At 47.9% G+C, this 21,131-nt stretch overlaps 2 protein-coding genes across 5 annotated transcripts; both read right to left on the bottom strand.

Moving 5' to 3' along the window:
- Window positions 1-613: 613 nt before the first annotated feature.
- Window positions 614-20,780, bottom strand: UBOX5 (U-box domain containing 5). Of its 4 annotated transcripts, none has more exons than XM_034405128.2 (6): window positions 20,506-20,780; window positions 9,193-9,279; window positions 6,719-6,819; window positions 3,647-4,835; window positions 2,538-2,699; window positions 614-1,082 (listed from the first exon to the last, which is right to left on the bottom strand). In XM_034405128.2, the coding sequence occupies exons 3-6, from the start codon at window positions 6,770-6,772 to the stop codon at window positions 874-876; spliced, it is 1,614 nt and encodes a 537-aa protein (XP_034261019.1). In that variant the 5' UTR covers window positions 6,773-6,819; window positions 9,193-9,279; window positions 20,506-20,780; the 3' UTR covers window positions 614-873. The 4 variants fall into 4 exon arrangements, with proteins under 4 accessions (XP_034261019.1, XP_034261020.1, XP_034261021.1 ...); XM_034405129.2 differs by having other exon boundaries at window positions 2,538-2,696; window positions 20,506-20,628; XM_034405130.2 differs by lacking the exon at window positions 2,538-2,699 and having other exon boundaries at window positions 20,506-20,628.
- Window positions 12,002-20,698, bottom strand: FASTKD5 (FASTK mitochondrial RNA regulator 5). The gene is made up of 2 exons (XM_034405127.2): window positions 20,506-20,698; window positions 12,002-14,781 (listed from the first exon to the last, which is right to left on the bottom strand). The coding sequence occupies exon 2, from the start codon at window positions 14,756-14,758 to the stop codon at window positions 12,350-12,352; it is 2,409 nt and encodes an 802-aa protein (XP_034261018.2). The 5' UTR covers window positions 14,759-14,781; window positions 20,506-20,698; the 3' UTR covers window positions 12,002-12,349.
- Window positions 20,781-21,131: the final 351 nt, after the last annotated feature.

Below are 21,131 nucleotides of genomic sequence, written 5' to 3'. Positions count from 1 at the left end.
GAAAAGTGAACTGCTAATTCCTCCCTTTTGCGAACACGGGCAGTTTGAAACATGGCCAAAGAACAGAACTTACCGTATTTTTTGGAGTATAAGACGCACCTTTCCCCCCCCATAAAAGGGGGTGAAAATTTAGGTGCGTCTTATACACTGAATGTAGCCCCGCCCACCCACGAGCCCCCACCCTTTGGCCTCTGCCTCGCAGCAGTTTACCTCCTTGCAAGCAAACAGCAAGAAGAAACAGCTCCTTTCAGTTTCAGCACAGCCTAATTAGCACAAGTTGATCGGATCGGCCTCCCGACTCTCAGCTGATTTGCTCCCAGCTGTTTTGCGCAGGGCTCTGCTGCTTGCCGCAAAGTGATAAATTGCTGGAACAGATTTTTTTTTTCTTCCCCTTGTGCTAATCAAGCTCTGCTGAAAACGAAAATGAAAGTAAAGCAGGCTGTTTGCTGCAAGGAGGCAAAATTTTGCTCAGAGGCAGAGGGAGATTTCTTTTTCTTCTTTTCCTCACCAAAAAAGGTAGGTGCATCTTATACTCCGAAAAATACGGTAAGTTACACAGATGCGGCGTTTTTATGTATAAATGAACATTTTTCGGAGAAAGAGAGAAAAGAAATAGAGAAGCATATGGCTTTATTATCCTTTTGATTCCTCCAGCTCTAAAACGCTACTGTCCTTCTAAGCCTGTACAACCTCATCAGTTCCTTCGTTTTTTTTTAGTACAGCATGTGTTGTCGTTGTGCGACTCAGCGGTGGCAGTGGAGTGGGGTGAGGGAAAGAGAGGAACCAGTCCTGCCTCTTGGCTGCCGCGGTGAAGCTTGCCCGGGGGCTACATCTCCCATCTCCCCAGCAGCGCGTCCCCCGTTCTCTCCCTTCTCAAAAATGGACCCTCGAAATGTCGTGGGTGGCAAACAACCTTTTGCAATTCATACACAGGATGGAGAGGGATTTCTGCTGGTCGGCCAAGCATGCGCGACACACCAGATGCCGGCACGGGAGCTGGTACACGGCCTCGGTTTTGAAGTAGGAAGAAAAGGCTCGGGAACAGGTAGAACATCCTTGGGGGCCGATGCTCCTGTTGTGCTCTGCGGAAAAAAGGGGGAAAAAAAATACACAAAAAGTGAAAAAAATGTGACTCTGGAGGCGCCGCCTCGACTCGACGGTCATTTTTTGGGTGGCCGGAGTGGAGACAGCTATGCTCAACCGGAGAAATATATTGACGTAACTAATCAGATCTACGTTTATTTTATTTGTATCCAGGGGTGGGATTCAGAAATTTTAGCAACTGGTTCTCTGCCCGGTTACTGGATGGGCGTGGCCTACTCGGCCTCCTGCACCACGGTGGGCGGGGCGTTTTCACCCTCCCCAGACTCTGGAGGCTTTTCTCGAGCCTCCAGGAGGGCAAAAACGGCCTCTCCCCCAGGCTCCGGAGGCCCTCGAGAGGCCAGAAATGGGCCTGTTTTTGGACTTCCGGAAGGCCTGTTTTTCGTCCTCCCAGAGCCTCCACGCGGGCCCTGCACTTACCTGGCATCCAAAACGGGCCACATGGAGACTCCTGGAAGGGGAGGGGCCAGCCAGTCCTTGCAACTACCGGTTCGGCGAACCAGATTAAAATTAACATTCGGTTCGCCCGAACTGGTCGGAACCGGTTGAATCCCACCCATGCACCCCACCCCACCCCACTTTATTATGTTTAGAAATGACTCAAGGTGGTGAATGTATCCAACACACCTTCCTCCTCCCATTTCCCTCACAACAGCCCTGCGAGGCGGGTTGGGCTGAGAGAGAGTGACTGGCCCAAAGTCATCCAGCTGTCTTTGATGCCTAAGGCAGGACTAGAATTCCGTCTCCTGGTTGATTGGCCCAAAATCACCCAGCCAGCTTTCATGCCTAAAGGGGGATTAGAACTCACCATCGCCTGGCGATTGGCCCAAAGTCACCCAGCCAGCTTTCATGCCTAAAGGGGGATTAGAACTCACCATCGCCTGCCGATTGGCCCAAAGTCACCCAGCCAGCTTTCATGCCTAAAGGGGGATTAGAACTCACCATCGCCTGCCGATTGGCCCAAAGTCACCCAGCCAGCTTTCATGCCTAAGGGGGGACTAGAATTCACCATCGCCTGGTGATTGGCCAAAGTCACTCAGCCGAACTTTGATGCCAAAGGCAGGACTAGAACTCACCGTCACCTGGTGATTGGCTCAAAATCATCCAGCCAGCTTTTACCACCTAAGGCGGGACTTTAATTAACTTTAAATATTAACTTTAATCCCTCCTTGCCTTTTAAAATTTTATAGGCCATTTTCAGGTTTTCATATTTTATTTGGACACGATCCTGAGTCTCTCTGGGAAAGAGAAGGGTGGTCGCAAAATTTGATAAATACATAAATAAAAATTCAACAAGTATAGAAAAGAAAGCTATTATCTTAGCTTTTTTTTTTCCTCTTATGGACTCAAATTCCCAAGGAGCCTGGCAGGCAGGGGATCAGTCCCCGAAAAGAAGGGAGAGGTGGATGAGTTGGTCGATTTTTTCCCAGCTTTACCGTGAGCACCGCCTGCCCCACAGAAATCGCTGGAGCTGCTGCTGCTGCTGTGCATGTGTTGTCCGCCTTTAGCCAAACTCGCGGCGAATGGCATCGTGCTAAGTGCAGAGTTCAAGGCGCTGTCCAAGCTTTCGGACAGTCTCTGTTCATGGGTCGACGCTTCTGTGAAGAGAAGGAGAAAGATCTAGGGAGAGGCTTCATGGAAGAGTCAAATGCCACCCTCCCTGGCAAATCAAGCTACACAAATGTGCTTATTTGTCTATCAAATGTGTATGTATATATATATATATAGCTACCTATCTCACCAAAAGCAACTCAAGAGTAGTACACAACAATCAGGAGAAAAATAGCAAATAACAAAATTGATTTTGAGCCAATCACCAGGTGACGGTGAGTTCTAGTCCTGCCTTAAGCATGAAAGCCAGCTGGGTGACTTTGGGCCAATCACCAGGTGACGGTGAGTTCTAGTCCTGCCTTAGGCATGAAAGCCAGCTGGGTGACTTTGGGCCAATCACCAGGAGACTGTGAATTCTAGTTCCACCTTAAGCATGAAAGAAGACTGGGTGACTTTGGGCCAATCACCAAGTGACGGTGAGTTCTAGCCCTGCCTTAGGCATGAAAGCCAGCTGGGTGACTTTGGGCCAATCACCAGGTGATGGTGAGTTCTAGCCCTGCCTTAGGCATGAAAGCCAGCTGGGTGACTTTGGGCCAATCACCAGGAGACAGTGAGTTCTAGCCCCACCTTAGGCTTGAAAGGTGACCAGATGACTTTGGGCCAATCATTAGGAGATGTGAATTCTAGTCCTTCCATAGTCATGAAAGCCGGCTACGTTACTTTGGACCAATCACTCCCTGTCTCTATCTCTGTCTCTCTCAGCCCAACCTACCACACAGGGTTTTTGAGGAGGAAGGTGTATTGGACATGTTCGCTGCATTATTTATAATAATAATAAAGGTGGGAGACAGACAAACAAACAAACGATTTACAGAAGACTCGCAAACTTCTGAATCGCAGCTAAAGCGATTCAGAATATTAAACAGATACACAGCGAAACATCCGCGCGGGATGAACCCCCCCTCAAGTTTAGAAACCGGAAGGCTCAGGATACCTGAGGAGCAATCCATCTGGGACGAATTCAAATCCCACTCCATTTTCACCCTCTTCGCGTGGAACCCCAAGCTGGACGCCACGGCAAAGTCCACACTCGGAAAGTGGCCGGATTCCGAGCCGCCCTCCTGGTTCTGATCCACCAGGTCGATTTTCCGTTTGAGCGAAGACATGGCGAGGGACGAAGCGACGACCGTCCCCGAGGCCCGACTCCTGCCCAGCAGATTCACGCCGGGGATGTTATGCTGGAGGAGGAAGTGGTCGATTCTCGCCTTGAGGGACGGGTGGGGAAGGGGCTGCGAATGCGGGCTGAACGCCACCCCCGTGAAAGGATCGCTGGGCACCCGGCCCCAAGTCGCCTCGCTGCGGTTGCACTTCTCCAGGGTTCCTTGGTCGATCACTTTCCCGGAGGGCAGCAACATGGGCAGAGTCATGATCTCCAGGGTGATGGGATCCAGGAATTCTTCGGGAATGTCCTGGAGAACCTCAACCAGCTTCCGTTCCTGGTGGTCGGAGTGTCCGAAGGGCATGACGTCGCTCTCCATCGGCAGAGGAAGGGCGGGGAGCTGACCTTCCGAGGCGTCCAACGAAGGTTTAGTGGCGACCTGGAGGACATCATCCACCACTTCGTGAGAGCAGGACTTGGCCGGTTGGCCCCAGACCTCGACTCTCTTAATGGAAGGCAGGCCGCTGCCGGCCACGTAAGTGATGCAGATTTTCAGGTGCGAGACGCTGTTTAAGGAAGTCGGGCCTTTATTCCATAAGTCCAAAGAGGCGGAGCCGGGAAAAGAGAGGAGAGGGTCTGTTTGGTGATGGAAGGGAGGTCTGGGCCGGAAGCCACGATGGCCAAAGGTCACTTTGCTTTGATTCTTTAAGACGGCTTTGCCCACCAGCGTGAAGGTCTCTTTGTCCAACGCGGGATGCTGGCTAGACGGAGCGGAGAAGAGGGGCTCGGGGCTGTTCCAACAGGCCTTATTGGATGAGGTAGCGGTATAAATATCCAAGCCGGTGATGTTGTGGCAAGACCCGGAAGAAGTATCGATATTAATCCGGCAGATTTCCACGTTGAAGGGGAAGGAAATCGTCACGTGCACTGGCGGCTTGATGAAGTATTCGCAGCGGAAGCCACGGTGTCTCTTGACGGGGTCTTCGGAGACGAGGTTTTCCACTTCGTAGCCGTCGGCGGAAATCTACAATTCAGGATGATAATGGTCAGTGATGGGGAAATACAGGCAGTCCTCATCTTACGGCCACAATTGAGCCCAACATTTCTGTTGCTAAGCGAGACAGGTGAATTTTGCCCCATTTTACACTCTTTCTTTAACCCCCGGGACACTGCGACCGTCATAAACACGAATCAGTTGCCGAGCATCTAAATTTCAATCAGGTGACCGCGGGGATGCTTGCAACCGTCATTAAGTTACTTTTTACAGTGCCGTTGTAACTTCAAACGGTCGCTAAAACGAAGTGGGTCGAGGCCTACCTGTAGACCAGACAACCGTGTTTCCAGGATAGTATATACTGTGTTTCCCCAAAAATAAGACCCTGTCTTATATTTTTTTGAACCCTGAAATAAGCACTTGGCCTTATTGCCATGCGCTCAAAAGCCCGATTAGGCTTATTATCAGGGATGTCTTATTTTGGGGGAAACAGGATAATAGGTTTTCCTGTCTTGAGCTAGGGGTTGGAATAGAAGACCTCCGAGGTCCCTTTGAGCCCTGGGATTCTACGTTTTATGTTCTAAACCAGGGATGTCAAACTCAATTTCATTGAGGATCGCATCAGTGCTGTGGTTGACCTCGGGGGGCTGGTCGGCCGTGGCTGACTGGGCGTGGCTGACTGGGTGGGTGTGGCCAACTGGGTGGCTGTGGCCAGCTGGGTGGCTGTGGCCAGCTTGACACCACTCCCCAAACTGCTGGCATGTATCCTCTTCGCGGGCCATCCCCTTACATTTTCCAGAACGGCCCCACCGGCCAGATCCGACCACATCATGGCTCAGATCTGGCCCGAGTTTGACACCCGTTTCTAAACCATCTGTTTGCCGGCTGTCGCTCTGCAGGTGCCCTTATTTCCATTTCTGAGAAAGGATATGCATACAGCAGCAGGGAACGCGAACTACCGCTGATCTCTACAACGGTTTCGTCCGCTGATACAGCACTGCAGCATTTTTTGTCTGTTTGCTGTGTTATACAGGCGATCATTGACTTGTAACCGTTCAAAGCTACAACAGCACTGGAGCAAGGGGCTTAGGACTGCTTTTCACACTTACGACCATTGCAACATCCCCAAGGTCACCTGATCAAAATTCAGACACCTGGCAACAGGTTCATACTTATGACCGTTGGGGCCATGTGATCCCCTTTGGCGACCTTCTCGACGAGCCAAGTCAAGGGGGAAGCCGGATTCACATAATGACTGTTAGGAAATGATTATTATCTAACTTGTTGGGTTGGCAATATATAAATCATCAATATAACTATAAGACTGCTGTATTGCATCATACTGTGTCCTGATTGGTTAGCTCTGTAGCCAATCTCCTTAAGAGGGAGCTAGAAACATGGTTTGTTTCTCTTTGCTGTTCTTGCTCTCTGATATCTCTGTATGCTACTGTTTGCAAATCCGGAAGAACTGTTTATTGTGAATGACTATGACGACTGGTAAGAAGACTTTGTTATTGGATTATCCCTGGACTGTCGTTTTGCTATCTCCTGCTTTATATGTGTATGACCTGGACTGTTTATTGGACTGTGCCTTACTATTTCCTGAAAGTAAACACAACTCAGTGTATCTGTGTGTTGACTGTGTTTTATTCGTACCTACTCTCAATCGCTTTCATGTGCACACCCTTGCTATTCAAGGGCTACTCTGTGAATTCCTTAACAACGACCGTGTTGCTCACTTCACAATTGCAATGGCTCGCTTCACAACTGCGGCCAGGAAGGTCATCGGTTCACTTAATCCGCTCCACAACTGTCTCGCTTAGCGACAGAAATGTTGGGCTCAATGGCGGTCGTACGTTGAGGACTACCTGTATTGTGCAATTGTGTTGTGTTGTACTTTTGTTTTTTTTTACCTTGTTGCAGTGAATTCTGGGTTTGAACTGTGGAAGGCAGAGATTAATCACCATATTTATGGATGTAGACGGAAATTGGCTTCCCGAATTTTAATCTGGCTCTACGATGAAAACACATGTTTTTTTAAATCACAGCAGAGTGGTAAATGGCAGATGACAAAAAAATACAAGACTTGTGATGGGTCACACTGAAGGCCTGGCTAGTCCAGGGCTGTTTGCGTCACCACCAAGTGCACAATCTTGGGGTGCCCCAAAGGATGCTGGGGGCACCAGTTCTTCCTTTCCCTTCCTGCTGCTAAGAGACCTGCCCCCTTCTACACAATCACAATGACTTGTTGACATGAATTCTTCGTTCTAAACATGGAAGTGATGGCCATCGGTCCTTGCAGGAAACAAATTCTAGGGTTTTAACTCAAGAGGTGTCTTATGGACCCTTTATGAATTGTGGACTTCAACTCCCAGAATTCTGAATCCTTCCAGAATTCCCCCATGTTGGCTCAGGAATTCTGGGAGTTGAAGTCCACAAGTCATAAAATGGCCATAGTTCCCCACCCTTGGTTTAACTGGATGCTGTGCAGAGAATGTTGTTTTTCTCAGGTGATCCTAGCTGGCTAGGGGAATTCTGGGAGTTGAAGTCCACGGGTCTTAAAAGTGACCAAGGCTGAGCACCCCTGGCCTAGAAGTTGGAAAACTATAAGGCCACTTCTATAAATACCACTTGATATATCACAGTGATGGCAAACCTTTTTCTCCTCAGGTGCTGAAAGCGTGTATGTGCGCGTACTATCGCATCACTCGTGTGCACACAGCTACAATGCAATGGCCCCCTACGCACCTCCCCGAGCTGCTTCCCCCCCTCCGTGCCTGCGCTTATGACCCACCCCCACCCCGTTTTGGGCCTAGCAAGCGTCCTCAAAGCCTCCGGAGGCCAGAAACAGCCCATTTCCAGACTTCTGGTAGGTCTGTTTTTCGCCCTCCCCAGGCTCCAGAGGCTTTCCTGGAGTCTGGGGAGGGCAAAAACAGCCTCCCCAAAGGCTAGAAATGGCTCATTTCTGGACTTCCGGTAGGCCTGTTTTTCACCCTCCACAGGCTCCTGAGACTTTCCTGGAGCCTGGGGAGGGTGAAAATGGTCTCCCCTTCCCCCCCTCCCCCCGGAGGCCGGAAATGGTCCATTTGTGATGTTTTGGATATGGTAACATAGTAGAACGCTGTTTCTCAATCTTGGCAGTTTGAAGATGTGTGGACTTCAACTCCCAGAATTTCCCAGCCAGTACAGCCGAGGTCTACAAACGGGCAACTTTTAAGACTTGTGGACTTCAACTCCCAGAATTCTGGGAGTTGAAGTCCACACATCTTCAAACTGCCATGGTTGAGACAATGCTGAAAAAGCCTTTAATACGATTCACACTGAAGGTCTGTTCTAGGTCTAGGACAGGGGTCAGCAGAGGTGGGTTCTAAACTATTTTACTGTGGGCGTGGCTTATTTTGTGGGTGTGGCTTGGACATCATGTGACTAGGTGGGCATGGCTAGCTGGTCAGTCATTTCTAGAAAGTCCTCGCACTTACGACCAGTCCTCGCAATTACGACCCGACTCATTTGTTTGCTTTTAACACTGATCAGCTGTAGGACGGCCCTTTGAAGCCCCACGGCAAGAGTTTAAACAGTTTTTTTCCCTCTAGTCATCAGCTGGGACTCAGGAGGCAGCAATAGATTGGGGGTGGGACCAAATAAAAGGTAAGAATAACGTGGGGGGGTGGGAGGGCGGGGAGGGGAGAACCGGTTCGGTGACATCATATCGTCACCGCTACCAGCTCGGCCGAACCGGACCGAACCGGGAGGAACCCACCACTGGGGGTCAGCAACCTGCGGCTCCGGAGCCACATGCGGCTCTTTGGGCCCTCCTGTGTGGCTCCCTGTCAGGCGATCCCACCACTGGCTGGCCCCGCCCCTCACCCTCCCAGTCACTCCTTGCCTGGCCTGAGAAGGTAAGGGCAACGGCAGGGGATGGAGAAACGGCCAGAGCAGAGACATAGAGAGATTCAGAGGAGGGGAGAGAGGGGGGAGGGGGAGAGAGAGGGGGGGAGAGGGGGAGAGAGGGGGGAGGGAGGGGAGAGAGAGAGATGTCAAAAGGATTTTGTGGTTCCTGGTGTTTTTTAACAACTGGTTCTCTGTCCTAATGACTAGCTGGGTAGGCGTGGCTAGGGGTGTGTGTCATGTGACTGGGTGGAAGTGAGTGACATCAAGTTGGCCACGCCCAGCCAGGTTTTGTGGCTCCCGGTGTTTTCTTTTCTGTGGGAAATGGGTCCAAATGGCTCTTTGAGTGCTTAAGGTTGCAGACCCCCTGGTCTAGGAAATAATAGGTTTCTAGCAACTTTTTTGTTCATGAAGTCCGCTTGTGTCTCTTTCCTGGTGCGTCAAGATTTTACAAATGAATTGAGTTTCCCAATTTAAGGTTTGGGTGTGTCGAAGGTACCTGGTTCCTTTCAATCTTCAATTTGAGCTTCAATTCATTGTATTCTTCTATTAGGACAATCTCACGATATTAAAGGTCTGGCGGCACCTGGCAACAAATATAAATTGTTTTGATATCATGGCTAGTCTGAAAAAAAAAAAACCCTGCATTGTCGCGACGGCAGCTTGCTGAGGTAGAACAGCAATATGGTTTATATTCTGGTTTAACAGGAGAAAGCTGTAATTCACTGTCAATTTGTAGCCCAGTACTGGTAGTCCTCGACTTACGACAATTGAGCCCAACATTTCGGTTGCTAAGCGAGACAGTCATTAAGTGAGTTTTGCCCCATTTTACAACCTTTCTTGTCACGGGTGTTAAGCGAATCACTGCAGTTGTTAAGTTAGGAACACTTAACGGTTGTTAAGTGAATCTTTGATGTTGCTTATCCAAAGGTCACAAAAGGGGATCACATGACCCCCAGATTCACTGCAATCATAAATCATAAATATGAGTCCGTTGTCAAGCGTCTGAATTTTGATCCCATGACCATGGGGATACTGCAACGGCTGTGTGAAAAATGGTCATACATCATTTTTTTCACAGTGCCGTCGCCACTTTGAAGAGTCACTAAATGAACTGTTGTAAGTTGAGGACTACCTGTGTTACAATTTACAGAATTCGGGTATCTGTTGATATCACTCTCAAAATACAATAGGATTGTATTGAGCCGTGGTGGCGCAGTGGTTAGAATGCAGTATTGCAGGCCGATTCTGCCCACTGACAGAAGTTTGATCCTGACCGGCTCGAAGTTGACTCAGCCTTTCGTCCTTCCGAGGTCGGTAAAATGGAAGACCCAGATTGTTGGGGGCAATAGGCTGACTCTGTAAACTGCTTAGAGAGGGCTGTAAAACACTTGTGAAGCGGTATATGTGCTATTGCCTTCTGTCTGTAAAGCTAATTTGGATTCTACTCATAAATGGGAGAAAGAAATAAACAATAAATTTAAGGTATTGAAAGATAAATCATCGAAGATTTAAAGGTAATGGTAAAGGTTCCTCTTGCACATACGTGCTAGTCGTTCCCGACTCTAGGGGGCGGTGCTCATCTCCGTTTCAAAGCCGAAGAGCCAGCGCTGTCCGAAGACGTCTCCGTGGTCATGTGGCCGGCATGACTCAACGCCAAAGGCGCACGGAACGCTGTCACCTTCCCACCAAAGGTGGTCCCTATTTCTCTACTTGCATTTTTTACATGCTTTCGAACTGCTAGGTTGGCAGAAGCTGGGACAAGTCACGGGAGCTCACCCCGTTAACGCGGCACTAGGGATTTGAACCGATTAATTGCCGACCTTTCGAGCGACAAGCTCAGCGTCTTAGCCACTGAGCCACTACGTCCAACAACAAAGATTAATGGAGGCTAAAACATAGGAAGGACGGTTGCAGAAATTGGGTATGTCTAGTCTTGTGAAGAGGACTAGGGGGAGACCTGATAGCAGGGATCCAATATTTGAGGGGCTGCCATAAAGAGGAGGGGGAGGTCAACCTATTCTCCAAAGCGCCTGAAGGCAGGACAAGAAGCAACGGATGGAAACAAAGCAAGGAGAGAAGCAACCTAGAACTAAAGAGACATTTGGGGCTCAATTGCACCCCTAAGCCGAGAACTAAAATAAGCCGAGAAAAAAGTTTCTTTTTTCATCAAGCCGGGCTGGCTTAACATATTTTTAAATTTTTAATTTTTAATAGGTTTGTCATTTTAAACTGGGGCCAAATTAATATATGTATTTTTAATTGTTCTTAATGTTTGTATTGTATGTTTTTATCTGGCTGTACACCGCCCTGAGTCCCTTGGGAGAAGGTGCAGTATATAAATTTGAAATAAAATAAATAAATAAATAAACTACCTGTCCACATGCAAATTTATATCAAAGTGGTGAAATTCACTTTGTGGTGATTTCAAAGTCATCTTCAGTGTAAGTTTTATTTATTTATTTGCTGTGCAATACAGAAGTGATTTCCCAATGCTTTCCTCTGCGCTATTTCCTGACTTCCCAGTCTAACCCAACTCCCAAGGATTTCTTAGTGATCTCCCATGCAAATAATTACAAGGCCTGGTCCTACTTAGCTTCCAAGATCAATCAGCAAGGGATCATCTACTCCGATTAATCCACGCACATATCCCAACTCTTTCTCACTCACACGTGTACACACACACAAAGCATTTTACAATTCTTCTCACAGCTCTCCAAATTCAGGCAAATTTTAATTCCCATTTCTCAGACTGTCAAGTGGTATGTGAGAAATTTAATGTGAGATGTGCTCGCTCGGTGGCAAACCGATTGCTGGCCTATATATTTATATAAAATTTATATTTCGCTGATAAAAGAAATAAAGGGAGACTAGTATAGATTTTTTTTAAGCTATTTAGCTCTCATCAGCTAGCCATACCCTTACTTGGATTCGAACTTGGGCTGCCTGCATGTTAGGCAGTTGTATTAACCTCTGAGCCACAAGTTCTCTTCCCTTCATCATCTTGAGCCAGGGGAGAGATTGTTTTTCTATTGAGACACCTGGTCTACCCCACCGTGTGGGAGGGAGCATACTGCATCCCTTTTGCCTTTCAGCTCCAATCCAGAAGCCCTCAAGCAGTCGCATTGACGACAAACCATTTTATACCAAATTTATATTTTGCTAATAAAGAAATAAAGGGAGTATATATATATCTATATATATCTATAATGAATATTCGCAGAGCTTTGCTTTCCTTGGTTTTTTCAAGTTACGACGGCTGCTCCTTTGGGTGTGACGTTATGAAGCGTAAGTCAAATGAAACTGCATTAGAAGTTACGTTTTATTTTCTTAAAGATGACAGTGAAATCCTTTACCCCCTCCTCAAATATTATCTATGACCCTTGCAAAGGGACATGAAATCGGAAATTAAGCAGCTTGGAAATACAAGTTGTTCAGAAGATGGGCTTCCATCTATGTCAGAGGTGTCAAACTCATGGCCCGCGGGCCGGATGCGTCACGTACTGGCCCCGCCCAGTTTAGCGAAGAGGGAAAAAGTCACGTGATGCCCCCATGACACCGCGAGTTAGACACCCCTGATCTATGTCATCTCAAAAGCTAAAATCTCGAAGTCATTGCCACGGGGATTTTTAATCTGGTTCTATGGAATGTTTTGGCTACCTTTCGAACACTTTCTGGTACAAATACTTCCGCTGTTCCTCCCGGTTACATTTGAGTAACGGAAACCACTCCCAAAAAGGCAGTTCTACTGGTATATATCCAATTTGGCGGAGCTGCCTCCTTTTCATGGCGTGGAGTCCCAGCAGCTCTCTTGAGTGATACCTGTACTGGTTTCGGTTGGTGACCTGAAGGGCTAACTTCACACATTCCTGCTGCTCCTGGTTTATCGGAGAGGGTCGTTCTTCAGCTTTTGCATCGGCTGAAGTCTCCAAACCTGATCCGGCATCGGAAAATTCCACTTTTTTCCAAATAGGCAGTCCGCGAAATTCTGCCCTTTCCTGAATACGCTGGTCTTTCTCGCTTTTCCCGGGCTGGCTGAGCGATTTCCCTTTCAAAAGCCGATTAATGATGTTATCGGTGAGGAAGGCGCCATTTTTTTTCAATTCCAAGCGCCCCGCCGTCGTGTCTTCTGAATTAAACGGCAACGGCTTTCGGTTGGCGTCTAAACGGATTTCTAAATCCACAGACCTGACGTGAGGCAAGACCGCGTGCAGCTTGACAAACTGGGGGCCGCCCAGCACGTCCTCCAGGAGGGACCAAGCCACGTCGAATTCCTGCTTCAAGAAATAATTCCGCATTTTTTCCGCCATCCCTTGCTTGCTTTGGGCGGTCAGACGGCTGCCGGTGTAGCCCGGGCACTCGATTCCCACCGTCCCATCGAGGGTGAAAAAATCTTTCCAGAGATCATGTGTACAGATGCTGCTTAACTCGATAAACTCGGGACTCAAAGCGTAGTCGAGCAAATCGTAAGGGAAACGCTCCACAAAGGCCAACCCGATTAAGGAAGTGATCAGATGCTCAGGGAATTTATTGTATTCAAACAACCTCGATTCCAGCTGTTCCAACAGACTGGAGTAAAACTCTTCTCCGTTGGGAGGTTGGTAGTTCAAGGTTCCAAAAGACCACAACAATTTCGCGATGTCTTTGGTACGGCACATCGCCGCCTTGGAGGGGACGGCAGCCGCGATGGCGTTCAGGATGCCTTCGTCACAATAATGCAACGAGGAGCACGCGAATGCGATGTGCATGACCCCCGGGATGCTGAGAGTGGAGATTCTGGGAGGAATAACCTGCCCCAGCTCCTTTAGAAAGTCCAGGTGGTCCAGGTGAACCCCACGGAACATTTTGACCACGTTCACGATGGCAAAATTGCTCATGTCTCCCAGGGAGCCACAAATTTTGTCTCCGATTTGTCTCAAGAGGGGTTCGGACATATTACTTTGCGACTTGAAGAAGCCTAAGCAGATGACCCCGACTTCCTCCAGACTGAGGGCATGCAAATGTTTCAGGACCGAGGTCTCCAACTTCTTCACTAACTCTTCAGGGGCCTTCCGGCCTTCGCCGACGATGTAGACCAGCTGTACCAACTGAGTCACAGATGGATTCTTCCAATTCACGCTGACGTCATTCAACATTGCGTCCAGATATTGAGGGACCTTGCAGTTCAAACAACGCCACAGATCGGCTACCAGCAGCTGCTGATCCAAGCTCAGGTCCTCAACCCGTCGGACGAATTCGGCTTCTACGACCTTCAACATATAATGGACGGGCGGGATGCCTAAGGTGACAAAGGCCTTCAAAAGCAAGATCAGCTCCACGTTCCCGAACAGGTGGACGTTCTTAACAACACCCTGACACAGCACCGCGAATCTGGGGCTGGATTTGAATTCCTGGTGTTTGTCAGCCGGCAAATGGCTCAGCCGGAAGAAAGAGTTCACGATATCCTTGGGTTTCATGTACTCTTTCAACACGGAGACGTTCTGGAGGATGAAATGATACTCTTCAGCAGAAAGGGGCTGGCGGCATTCCTCTGGATTGTAACACAGAGATTGGTACCCGGGCCTTTGCTTCTGGAATTGTCTAGCCACTTCCTTACTGCCGGGAGATTTTAGATGGACCTCATCCTTCTCATTCCTTACGGAGGACAGCAGCCACGAGTCACTCAGGGAAGCCTGCGTGCAGAAAGCTTTGCTGTTTCTCAAATCTAGAAAAACGTTCTTTGCCTTTGAAAGCCTTGGGAGACAGAGAACACTGGGTGTGTTCTGGATGCATCTAATGCTAGTTCTGGAGCAAACGTACTGAAGCGCTCCTTCTCTCAAACCTTTGAGGGCACCCTTGGGAAGGAGACACCTGGATTCCTGGGAAATGGAGGGATAATAACGTAATTGGTACCCTGGCGGCTTCCAAGCTTTGAGCACAACGGCAAATTCGTGGTCTCTGCCTCTTCTATGGATGTTTTGGCTCTCTTCTTCGTGGAGGAAGCTCTTCGTGGTCTCCATCTTGGGAAATGCAGGTGTCTTACAAGATCGCCCTGAAAATCTTCGGCATATTATCCTCGTAGACATGGTCACAATTACCGGGCCAGGTACTGAAAAAAGGGCAGATGAAGAATAAGTGGCTTCCACTTTCTTCTGTTGTTATCAAGAGATATTTTGAAAGGCTACATATACCCAAAACGTCAAAAAATCCATCGCACTCTTACAGCCAAAGAAAACTAACAGAGTAGCTAGATACAACTCTACTTGGCTTTTCACGCTCTTCTTTTACATACATTTAGTAGCTAAATCACCGGGCTAGAAAGCAGGCAAGGGTGATTCTAGTGTCAACCGTCCCAATGGCATATGCAAAGAAAAAAAACTCCTGTGACAAGAGAATAACTTTACTAATAGATCCATACAGGCACAGAAGAAGCAAAGCCAATTCTAAAGGTTCCCACCAAAAGCAGCATGGGAAATTTCCCCCCTTTTCCCCTTTAAGGCCACCCACTGTCCATCATCCACCAATCCCAACGCATTGTGTGTGTTTTGGGAAACAGTCTGTGCCGTTGAAAAGTTCTCATGACCTTGAAATGTAGGAACTTTATTAGGCTCAGTCGACCCACTTGGCTCCCTCAGCCTCTCCCAAAACCACCAATAATTCTACCCCTTCCGTTTCTGTTGTCAAACTACGAGAAGAATTGCAGGGGGTGATAGAATTCGGGTCAGTCTTGACACCTAGTCCCAGTTTAGGAATGAAAGGCGGCTGGGTGACTTTGACTCTCTCTCAGCCCAACCAACCTCACAGGATTGTTTATTGGAGGTGGTGACCCTTTGAGAGCTGTATGCAATTCTCAAGTTTATTTTAATATACATGTAATCTATATATATATATAAATATTATATATGTATATATATATATATATATATATATATATATATATATATATATATATATATATATATATACACACACACACACACACACATATGTATATGTATATATATGTATATGTATATATGTGTGTGTGTGTGTGTCTTCTCAAGTTTTCGCGGGTGTGTGTATGTAAAAAGTTAAAATCTCGGGTGTTTTCCCGCGTCATTAAAAGTCTGTTAATTGAAATACTTAAAATCCTGGCTAAAATCCCATCTTAAAATCCTCCAAAATCCCAACAAAACACTTTGTAAGGTCTTTTGAAACTCCGGCTAAAATCCTAACCACAGCTTCTAAACTGAAAGTAGGGGCCCGATGATGACAAGTTAGAGAGCTTGTCGAAACGTTGCCAAAGAGAAAACTTTTAAAGTGTTGGTTAGGATTTTAGCCAGAGTTTCAAAAGACCTTACAAAGTGTTTTGTTGGGATTTTGGAGGATTTTAAGTATTTCAACTAACAGACTTTTAATGACGCGGGAAAACACTCGAGATTTTAACTTTTTACATATATATATATACACACACACACACACATACATACATTATATTTTAATGTATGCCAATTAGGGTATCTTCAAAGTAACAATAAAGTTATTCTAAGTCGTTATGGAGAAAATAGGAAGAGGAAGTTGTGTTTGGATACATTCACCGCCTTGAGATATTTGTAAAAATAAGGAATGAATGAAATGAATGAATGAAATGAATGAATGAATGAATGAATGAATGCACCCAGAAATGAAGTCAATTATTTCAGGACTAGAAAATTTTCCACCCTCAACTTTCTTTATTACTGACCCATATACCATCCTTCTATTTACAAAAATACAGAATCCATTCAAACATCTGTTCTTCTCCCTCTCACAACTATGTAAAAACACACATGGATATTAACCCTTGAGTACACATTCCATCCACCCGTCCACCACTCACTCACTCACCCACCCACCCACCCATCCATCCATCCTTTCAGTCTCTCCACCAAAAACTTTCCTCGCATGTTATCCCATCAAGGTTTCTTTTTCAATCAATTCTGTGCCCTTTCCTCGATGTCCTGGATGGATATTATGATTTTGCTGCAAATGAACATTACCCAACTGTCACACTAAGGCAGTGGTAGGCAAACTTGGCTCTTTCACACCCTGTGGACTTCAACTCCCAGAATTCCTAAAACAGCTTGGCTTGGCTGTCTTAGGAATTCTGGGAGTTGAAGTCCACAGGGTGTGAAAGAGCCAAGTTTGCCTACCACTGCACTAAGGGATGGCATGACACCTAAGAGTCTATTTCCGCTACAATAAGAATACTGAATAATGCAGGTCGCTTTCTTGGCTGGTTCAATCAAAACTGGGAAAATTCCATTTTCTACACTCCTAAAGGTTAGGAAGCACCGATGCCTCCAACCTGACCAACGGAAACTCTGGGGGTTGAAGGCCACACAGTTGCTGGGGTTGTGGAACAATGGAGTAATGGCTACAGCGCTGGATTGGAAATCAGGATATTTATCGTGAGTTCTGGTCCCACCTTAAGCATAAAAGTAGGCTACGTGATTTTGGGCCAATGACCAACAGACAGTGAGTTCTAGTCCCACCTTAGGCATGAAAGCCAGCTGGGTGTCTTTAGGGAAATCACCAGGAAATGGTGAGTTCTAATCCTGCTTTAGGCATGAAAGCTGACTGGGTGACTTTGGGCCAATCACCAGGAGAGGGTGAGTTCTAGTCCCGCCTTCGGCATGAAAGCCACCTGGGCAACTTTGGGTCAGTCATTTGCTCTCAAGTCCAGCCCACCTCACGGAGTTATTGTGGGGAAAACAGGAGGAGGGAGCATTAGGCATGATTCCCCGCCTTGAATTACTTATAGAGCAGTAGAGTTGCAAATCCTTGATTTGCAACAGTTTGTTTAGTGACCGTTCTAGTCCTGCCTTAGGCACGAAAGCTGGCTGGATGACTTTGGGCCAATCACCGGGAGACTGGGAATTCTAGTCCCACCTTAGGCACGAAAGCTGGCTGGGTGACTTTGGACCAATCACCGGGAGACTGGGAGTTCTAGTCCCGCCTTAGGCACGAAAGCTGGCTGGATGACTTTGGGCCAATCACCGGGAGTTCTAGTCCCGCCTTAGGCACGAAAGCTGGCTGGATGACTTTGGGCCAATCACCAGGTGATGGTGAGTTCTAGTCCCGCCTTAGGCACGAAAGCTGGCTGGATGACTTTGGGCCAATCACCGGGAGACTGGGAATTCTAGTCCCACCTTAGGCACGAAAGCTGGCTGGGTGACTTTGGACCAATCACCGGGAGACTGGGAGTTCTAGTCCCACCTTAGGCATGAAAGCCAGTTGGGTGACTTTGGGCTAATCCCATTCTCTCACACTCCAACCCACCTCACAGGGTTGTTGTAGCGGGGAAAAACAAACCTTTGGTCTACATAATGCATATTGTAATACTGAGTTATATCGTTCGTGATAACACCGCTGAGAGAGACCTTAGAGGTCTTCTATCCATTATTTCTTGTCCTGCTTTCAGGTGCTATGGAAAATAAATTGCTCCCCCCTCCCCATTTCCTGTGCAGCCTTTTAAGTGTTATTAGGTGTTATCAGGTCTCAGAGAAGCCTAAGCCTTAACAAAATGACAGAGGTGGAAGGGAACTTGGAGGTCTTCTAGTCCAACCCCCTTACCCAAGCAAGGAGACCCTATACCATTCCAGGCCAATGATTGTCCAATCTCTTCTTAAAAAACTCCAGGGATGGAGCAATCGTAACTTCTGGAGGCCAGTCCTTCCCCTGATTAATTGTTCTGGCCGTCAGAAAATGTGTCTTTGGTTCTATTCTTTGGTTCATTTCATTTTTATTTATTTTTTTTAATGTCCCATCCATGCGTTCAAATGAAGCATAATATAAAGGCAGGGCTTTGTTTACAGCTGGTGGTAAGATTTTTCGAGCAGACATTTTGTTTCTAAGATTTCAAGACAGCAAACGAAGCCACTGTGCGATCTGTCAAATGACGCGAAGGATAAGAGATTCCTTCGTCCTTCGTCTTTTCCATCTGCTTCTATCCCTGAAATCAATCCCTTGCGGGGAGGGGGGGGAATAGAAACAAAAAAGCCACAAAACAGGCAAGAAGATTCATGAAATTGCACAGGGATGCCCTGTTTGGGCATCCAATCCTGTTTGGGCATCCAACACTGCTTTGGATTAAAGCAGTGTTTCTCAAACTTGGAAGCTTGAAGATGGGTGGACTTCAACTCCCAGAATCCCCTAGCCAGCGCTGCTGGCTGGGGGATTCTGGGAGTTGAAGTCCACCCATCTTCAAGCTACCAAGGTTGAGAAACACTGGATTAAAGGGAGGGAGACTACAATCCGTTACTGCCACCTAGTGCTGAGAAGAATCAGTAGTAATTTTTTTTAAAAAAAAAATTGATTTATATGCCGCCCTTCTCCGGAGACTCAGGGCAGCTTACAATGTGTTAAGCAATAGCCTTCATACTTTTGTATATACCTGCTTAGTAGGGCTTTTGCCCCCCCCCCCAAGCGGTGTTCTTTTTATACAAAGTCAGCTTATTGCCCCCACAATCCGGGTCCTCATTTTACCTACCTCGGAAGGATGGAAGGCTGAGTCAACCTTGAGCCTGGTGAGATTTGAACTCGCAGTAATTGCAGGCAGCTGGTGCTACTTAACAGTGCTTTAGTCTGCTGCGCCACCAAGGCTATAAATTCCTAGAGTATTTGCTGGCTTTCCTTGAGCAACGGATAACCATTTAAGCAATTAAATCGCTTGTTACTTGGAGAAAGAGATTTGCAACCTACGGAGTATACAATCGGAACAGCTCTAAAAATGGATCAGACAAGATTTCTTGATGGTTGATCACTCATTTGCCAGAATCTCACCGGACTTGCAAGATATAAATCCAGTGTGTTTAACCTTGGCAATTTTTAAAGACCTGTGGACTTCAATTTTCAGCATGGGTCGCTGGGGAATTCTGGGAGTTGAAGTCCACAAGTCTTTAAAAGGTACCAAGGCTGGACATCCCTGATATAGATCTAAATATAGATCTAAGGCAGGGGGTCTCCAATCTTATTGGAAAAACCAATAAAACTTGTCCAAAAAAAAAAAAAAGAAAGAAAGAAATGCTGGGGTCAATTGTGGTTGTAAGTCGAGGACTACCTATAGCTGGGAACTCAGGAACCCCTGGGATGTCCACCTGTGGCTATCTAGGTAGCTTAACAGTAACAGAGTTGGAAGGGACCTTGGAGGTCATCTAGTCCAACCCAGGAGACCACTACTAGGGACTCGAACCGCCGAACTGCTGACTTTTCTGATCGACAAGCTCAGGGTCTTAGCCACTGAGCCACCTAGTCAGGTTTTTTTAAGGTGGGCAGAGGGCAAAAAAAACCTTGGCACTTACCCAGGCTGGATACCAAAGCCCCTCCCCTTGCCCCTCCCCCTTTCCAAAGAGGCTCCACCCACCACTATTTCCAATCAGGCTCCAGCAAACTCTTGAGATGACAGCAGGTGCACCTGAGAAAAGGGGAGGGGAGACAGGAGACCCCCCCCGCCCAGAGTCCATTTATGGGGGGGGCAGGAGGAAGGGATCCCCCCCCCAGGAACCCCCCTACTCGATCCTACCGGCCGATTGCGCAATTCCCTGGCAATGACGTCACAGCCTTCTCCAACGCAGCGCCCTCCAGACCACCAAGCTTACCCTGCCCGGGGGCGGGGTTACGCAAGCCGGGGCTGTGACGTAAGACGCGCAAGGGGCGGGGCTTCGCGCGCCAGCCCTTCCCCCGAGAATGCGTCAACCTTTCGCCCTCTGTGAGGGACGTGAGCGGGGGGGGGGGCAGAATCGGTCCGCTTCGTCCCTTCACCCCTCTCGGCTTGAAAACACGGGCCGCCCCTTCTTCCCCGTCCCATACTCACCGCGGCCTAACCGTTCCCTTTCCTTTCTTTTTCTGTCACGGCCGCTCGGCGAGGCTCCTCTTTCTCCCACCTCAGGACCACTTCCGGTCAGGTGGCGTCACGCACTTCCGGCGAAGAGCCCCCTTAACGGCCGGAGTTAACCTCGCCGAAAGAGAGAATCTCGCGCAGGCGCCGTGTGGGGAAAAAAAAAAAAGAGAGAGAGAGCCGAAGGCGCCGGAAGGGAAAAGAGGCGGGGCCTCTTCTGCTGCGCGCGCATACCCGGGAAGGAAAAAAAAGTAGTGGAGCCGGCGACGCCATTGCGCAGGCGCCAGGGGGCGCTCGGGAGCTTGCTCTGCAGTCGTGGAGTCCCCCAATTTTCCCCAAGCGGCTCGTTAATATTCATAATTAGGAGGAAATTATTTTGCGGGGAGAAATAAGGCGCATCGTAGATAGGATGGGATTTGCTAGGTGCCCTTGGATGGGCCTCTGCCTATAAGCCCCATTCCCCATTGCAAAACCTGCTTTGCCAAGTCTCCTGCTTGGAGGGGCTGCGGGATTGGACTAGATGACCTACAGGTGTCCCTTATTATTTCTGTTATTTCCTTTGGAGCATTCTCACGTGCAACATGTGCACGCTTCAGCTTCAG

Source organism: Pantherophis guttatus, chromosome 8 (genome assembly GCF_059756535.1).
Source record: "Pantherophis guttatus breed Tessera chromosome 8, ASM5975653v1, whole genome shotgun sequence".
NCBI classification, from domain to species: Eukaryota; Metazoa; Chordata; class Lepidosauria; order Squamata; family Colubridae; genus Pantherophis; species Pantherophis guttatus.
This window is presented reverse-complemented; position numbering and strand designations above follow the sequence as displayed.

What these genes read in the sequence shown, in the direction of transcription:
- UBOX5 (XM_034405128.2), bottom strand. Translation starts at nt 6,772, where the DNA reads ATGGTGATTAATCTCTGCCTTCCACAGTTCAAACCCAGAATTCACTGC. An exon ending in CCAGATGGATTGCTCCTCAG is followed by an intron (nt 2,700 to 3,646) that starts GTATCCTGAGCC and finishes TTCTCTTCACAG; the next exon opens with AAGCGTCGACCCATGAACAG. An exon ending in TGGGGCAGGCGGTGCTCACG is followed by an intron (nt 1,083 to 2,537) that starts GTAAAGCTGGGA and finishes TTTTTTCCGCAG; the next exon opens with AGCACAACAGGAGCATCGGC.
- FASTKD5 (XM_034405127.2), bottom strand. Translation starts at nt 14,758, where the DNA reads ATGTCTACGAGGATAATATGCCGAAGATTTTCAGGGCGATCTTGTAAG.